The 5,729-nt window shown below is 55.3% G+C and overlaps 1 protein-coding gene across 1 annotated transcript; it reads right to left on the bottom strand.

The window, feature by feature from the left end:
* Positions 1-82: 82 nt before the first annotated feature.
* LOC113208076 (ABC transporter G family member 20-like) lies at positions 83-4,271 on the bottom strand (the record flags this gene model as incomplete). Its single annotated transcript, XM_052277198.1, has 12 exons — positions 83-463; positions 566-652; positions 738-914; positions 984-1,072; positions 1,162-1,232; positions 1,665-1,780; positions 1,858-2,035; positions 2,117-2,330; positions 2,665-2,969; positions 3,609-3,702; positions 3,868-3,975; positions 4,057-4,271. Coding segments are annotated over 12 exons (1,869 nt in total), but the record flags the coding sequence as incomplete, so codon positions are not given.
* Positions 4,272-5,729: the final 1,458 nt, after the last annotated feature.

Raw genomic sequence — 5,729 nt, 5'->3', positions numbered from 1 at the left:
GAGCCTCAGGCCCAGGCCCCAGTGGCGGTGGGGCACAGATTGACGACAGGAGTACAGAGTGCCTGGCCCCCGGCAGCGGGGCGGGGCGGGGCCGGGTGGGCTGCCTACGGCCCACGGCGCAGGCGCGCATGCCGGCAATGCTTCAAGTACTCGTGCTGCTTCCTTCACGGCAGAAGGTTCAGAAACGGCACGGAACAAATAAAAACAAATGGTGTCGTGGACCTATAGTGGTTCTACTATTGCTGGGCCTACACCTTCTGCAGGCGGATGGAGACGTGGCTGAGGACGAGGAAGAAGGCGACCCAGCCCGTGGTGACGAGGAAGGCCGCCCACACGTCCCACTCGTCCAGGCCCCAGCCGCGGCCCATGATGACGCGCAGGCCGTGCACGGGGTAGGTCAGCGGCAGCGCGTGCGACACGTGCCGGAGCGACTCGTGCATGCCCTCCCACGGCCAGGACACGCCTAATGACAGACAAAAAGGAGGCGACGAAAAATGGCGTTTAACCGCTCGCACCTGCCGCACCCACGATTAGGCGCACGTAGCGACATGTTGGCGATACTCACTGCCGACGAACATGAACACGAAGCTGAGGGCCATGCCGATGAGCGAGGCGGCCCATTCGGTCGGAGCGTGCAGCGCCACCAGGAACCCTGGGAAGGAACACGGTCGTCATTGAGCTGGCCGAACTTGGGAAACGAAGATCAATGTTATTTTAAAATCAATGAGCAAGCTTACCGAACCACATCCCGGAGAGTCCGAGAACGAACATGAGCGTAAACGAGAGCATGAAGGAGCCTTCGATGTCGAGTTGGAAGACACCAAACATCATGGTGAAGATGATGACGGTCTGCAGGGCCATGAGCAGCAGTTGCACTACGTAGTGGGCGTAGAGCACCTCCATAAGCTTCACCCCTAGTAACAGAGAGAGTACCACGTGATCATCTGCTAAACGGAGAGGAGGTGCTAGTGTGAAAGGCTTACCCGTGACGAGCTGCCTCTCCAGGATGGAGTTCCTTTTCTCGGGCAGGAGCGCGCACATGGCGGAGTTCCCGGCGAGCATGAACACCAAACTAGAAAAATCACAGGGGGAAAAGTGTAAGCGAGGTCGGGTGCGAGTGCGATTTAACCCAGGCATATAGGAAGGTACGTGGTCGCCAACCTGCATATCATTCCTGGAGATGCAAAGTTGATGAACTCGGGATCGGACTCTCCGTAGATGGGCTCCTCAAACTGGAACACAAAGTTTGTAGGCGTGTAATGCATCCTGCCTGACAGCAAAACTTCCGAATTGCTTTCTTGCCTTAGCGCGACGTTTCGTTTCCAGAGATCTCTGGAAACGAAACGTCGACTCGAGTCGTATCGCCCGCCCATTCTTTGGGATGGCAGCAGGTGGCCAACCTCTCACGTGAAATGAGCGTCTCGCCCGTGTGGGTGAGATAGAAAGACAGACAGACAGAGAAATGTGGTGGAGTGTTGTGGGCAGCTGCCCAAAGCGCCCATCGAGATAACCGTGGGAGCTCCCCGGGACGGAGCGCCTGCGAAGTGTCGGGTAGGCAACCCCGCGAGGCAGGCGTGCGCGACGGGGCGGCCCGACCCGCAGGCGCTCCCAACGGGAACAGGGCGGGGCACTGCGGGGCAGGTGTCTGAGGAGGATGCACGCACCTCCACTGGGAGCGCGCCCGCCATCCGGGGGTAGCCACAATCGGAGAACATGTCCTTGATGAACACCTGCATGAGATCCTGCAGTTTTTTCTTCAACAACTGACTGATCATGGCGTCTGCGAGGAAAACCGTCTGATGTTAACGTATGATTCTGATACTGACAGATGTGAGTGCGTGGAACTCAAACTGGCACCTGTCATGTCCATGGTGATGTCCACCGTACTGGCTTCCACGTCTGCGTCTGAGGTCTGCCGCCCGTTTTCAATCCGCTCGTAGAGGCTCTTGGTGAAATTGTGCCGGAAGTACAGGACGCCCCAGGACTTCCCGTCCTTGACTTGCTGTAGGGCCTCGTCGTAGTCCGTGTACCAGTCCTGGGAAATGGAAAAGCCAATCAGGAACGGCCCCTCTGGCACTGCGTTGCGTGCCCTAGTGCGAGACGGGGGAACACTCACAAAGTCGACGTCCTTATTGCTGACCATCTCGATGTAGATGCACGAGATCTGCGTGGTGTTCCCGCAGCGCCCGTGCCACAGGATGTCACCGGGCTCGGTGCAGTTGGACTCCTCGTTGACGATGGTCATGGGCAGGTCCTTCGGGTCGCGGCCGATGGACCAGCAGAACGTGCAGGACTGGACGACGGACAGGATGACTAGCATCCCGATCACCCTGCGCAAGAAAGACGTCACCTTTTGGCCCTGCTCTCCCCGGTCGCGCGCAGCTCGCGTGACCCCCGCGCCACGACTCATGGCCGCACACGGCCGGACAGTCGGCCATCAGCCCGACAACCAAACCCTTCTGCAGAAATGATAGGTCATTTTTTAAGGCCGTAAGTACGCATGGCAAATTACTTCGTGTCCAAAGTTTTATATGATTATGCACGAAATTGCCACGAATAAAGTCATGTTTGCTCAAAATTGCATAGATTAGATCTAGCCTGTACACAAATTATGAATGGTGGACAAATGTTAATTATTCAAATATATACAGGACCTATACGCACCACTTGCTTCGCCTCAGCCACGTGATGTTTCTCCACACGAGGGCGTAGAAGCGCGACCACATGGTGCTGCCCTGGCTGAGGCTGGTCCCCTCGGACGGCGTCACGTGGTACAGGTTCTCGTTCTCGACGGGCGCCGCCGGCACGAAGCTGGTGCTCTCGTCCTCGTGGCCCTCGATGGCGCCGAGCTCCTCCTGCTGTCTGCTCAGCAGCAGCAGCACGTCCTCGAGGTTGTCGCAGTGGAAGCGCGTGAGCAGGTCCTCGGGGGAGGCCTGCGCCAGCAGCACGCCGTTACGCATCAGCCCGATCTGCAAGGAGAGAGGAGTGAGTGAGTAAGTGACAGCGTGCGTGTATCTGTGTCTGTGATTGTCTTCCGTCAGTTTTGGCGGAAGGTCGCCGCCATGAATACAAACAGAATAGCAAGCGAGCACTGTGAAAAATCTGTTCGTACATGTGCGTTATATTTTGAAATTTGCCATTTACAAAATGTGTCGTACATGGTACAACCTCCCACCAAGCTCCCCACTCTTGCTCGACATCTGATTTTTAGTCGATTCGGTGTGCTTGCACATTTACAATCTTAAATTGTAATTGTATGACTTCTTCCATGGAAAGTTTTATCGTACCGGGTGACCGGGTACGACAATTTTTGACAGTCATGGGAAGATACGAGAATAATGCATTGACATTGACCTCGTTTGCCACAGCAAGGCGGTGCGATCCGACCCGACTTCATATTCCAAATCAATACAACCTTCGCAATATAATAAGGGAAGTGCGTTCCGCAACGTCGCCGCGCCGCACTTGGCGGCGGCGTGCGAATGCGTCAGGGGTTGCGGGGGCCCGGCGCGGCGCCTCCATCGGTATACTGTATGAACTTTTTTAGCACCTCCGCATTTGAGATGCGGCGACAGCCTTCTGTTCGCACCTCGTTCCCAAACACTTACCGCATGTGCCGATCTGGCCTCCTCGATGTAGTGGGTGGTGATAATGACAGTGGTCTTCTTGGTCGTCACCATCTCCATCAGATGGTCCCAGATGCTGAAAGGGGGCCACGAGTTTGTTAGGATTGGTTTGGCATTCTGTCGAGTTGACACCCGATAATGGTAGTTACGAAATTGGGGATCGGCAAGTGCCAGTTAGAAGGAAAATGGCAACATTTTGATAGAAAGGGTATACAGAGGATTTCCTGTGCACGACACTTGCCTCTGTCGAAGAACAGGGTCCACGCCGACGGTGGGCTCGTCCAGGATCAGGAGCGCCGGCCTATGTAGCAACGCTACCGCGAATGAGACTCGCCTCTGTTGGCCACCACTGCAACAAGAAGAAAGGTGAGATTACAAATAACCAAGGAGATACCAGGGCGACCCCAGGCAGGCGCTTAGGGAGACACACCTGAGGCTGCCGACGGCGGCACCGTGCGTCGGGAGGTCCAGGAGTTTCATCACGCTCTTCGTCTGAGCTTCGATGGTCTCGTCGGCCAGACCGGCGATGCGTCCAAAGTACCATAGTGTTTCCTTGATATTGAACTCCTCGTACAGACCCAACTCCTGCTCAGCAAAAAAATAAAACAAGGAATTATAAATAAACTCTCCACCCGTTTGGGCTGCCTGTGTGGAAATTATTTTAAACTATCATTGGGCAATTTCACACGTGCCAGCCTTCCCTTCCCCTCCCCCCCTTTTCCCTGTCCATGTCACCGTGATGTGACATTCATGTCCAGCTCATGGCTGCTCAGGCAGGCAGCCCTGTAGCGCCGTTTTTATCGCCTCTGCAATCAACGCAAACATCCATTTTGGGCCGCCCTAATGCCCCCCCTCCCCCCGCCATCATGACACGGGCACGCAAGCCACCAATTGCTGTCCATTCCGACTAAAATTTATGAGGTCATGCTCAGCTCAAATTCATTTCACATTTTCTTGGGAAACTGTATAATGAAAGGAAACCCTGACGGGCAGCCAATAACTCGCAATTATTGAAACCTGCGATGTCGGAGACCATCCAGGTGGATGGGCCCGAGTCACGGCTCGACAGCGAGGTCGATGGCCATCAATGTGAGCACGGCTGCTCTCCCAGAGGACACGGAGCGCCGAGCACGACGAGCAGGCCGTGGCCGGGGGGCCGGGGCGGGGCGCGGCTTTCCGAATACTAGATGGTGGTCGAAGGTGGTGGGATGGGAACGAAGCTAACAAAGTGACGCAAGCGGCAGAGTGCGCGGAAAGGAAACAAGTTACGGAAGAGGGGCAAGAGACACCATTTGTAGTCCGAACTCTAGGCATGCGTTGTTTAAATCATTCAGGATGAGAAGCATGACGCGCGGGTGCGGCGGGTCTGGCTCTTGTTTGCCGAGCTCCTCCAGAAGGGAACGGGAGGGGATCCTGCTCTACGCACAACGTAAAGTTGTTTCATCTGATTTACCTGCTTTGCATTGCAGATTATGTCAGGGCTAAGTAGTCGCTTTAATTGTTCGCGTCGCGCGTGGCGCCGGCGCGTCTTTGCGGTCACCACTGCACGGCGAATAAAAGTTCCTCGAATTCCAAGAGACCCGGTTTTGGATCTTATTGAGAGCGCCATTGACATTTTAAGACCGGGTATTGAAACGCAAGGAACGTTTTTTTACCGTGTGCTACTGCCGCTGCTGCCTCCGCCACGCGCAGGGTTGCCAGGAGCCGAGCGAGTCAAGTCGCCAGAGCCGAGCGCGAAGTGCGCCCGAGTGCGCCCGGAGCCGTTCGGCCAATGAAATCGCCCGAAAACGCCCGAAATCGCCCGGGGTATTCAAAAATCGCCCGGCTGGCGCCCGGGATTTTCCGGGAATTCCAGCTTGTCTAAGGGTGTTTTGTCACAAATATTTGCATAAAGTTTGTAATTATGCTTTTTTATCGTGCCTTACATCGGCATTTTACACATTTCCTTCGAAAACGGGTGAAATAGGCCTAAAAAACATCAAAAAACACCCAAAAAACGGAAAGTCGCCCGAATCGCCCGGTTCAAAATAAAAATCGCCCGGAAATCGCCCGGGCGCATTTGGACCTTAAAAGTGCGCCCGGAGTCACCAAAAATCGCCCGGC

The sequence above is a fragment of the Frankliniella occidentalis genome, unplaced genomic scaffold, assembly GCF_000697945.3.
Source record: "Frankliniella occidentalis isolate FOCC.00 unplaced genomic scaffold, Focc_3.1 Scaffold6063, whole genome shotgun sequence".
Taxonomy (NCBI): domain Eukaryota; kingdom Metazoa; phylum Arthropoda; class Insecta; order Thysanoptera; family Thripidae; genus Frankliniella; species Frankliniella occidentalis.
The sequence above is the reverse complement of the archived record's forward strand: the minus strand, read 5'-3'. Positions and strand labels throughout refer to the sequence as shown.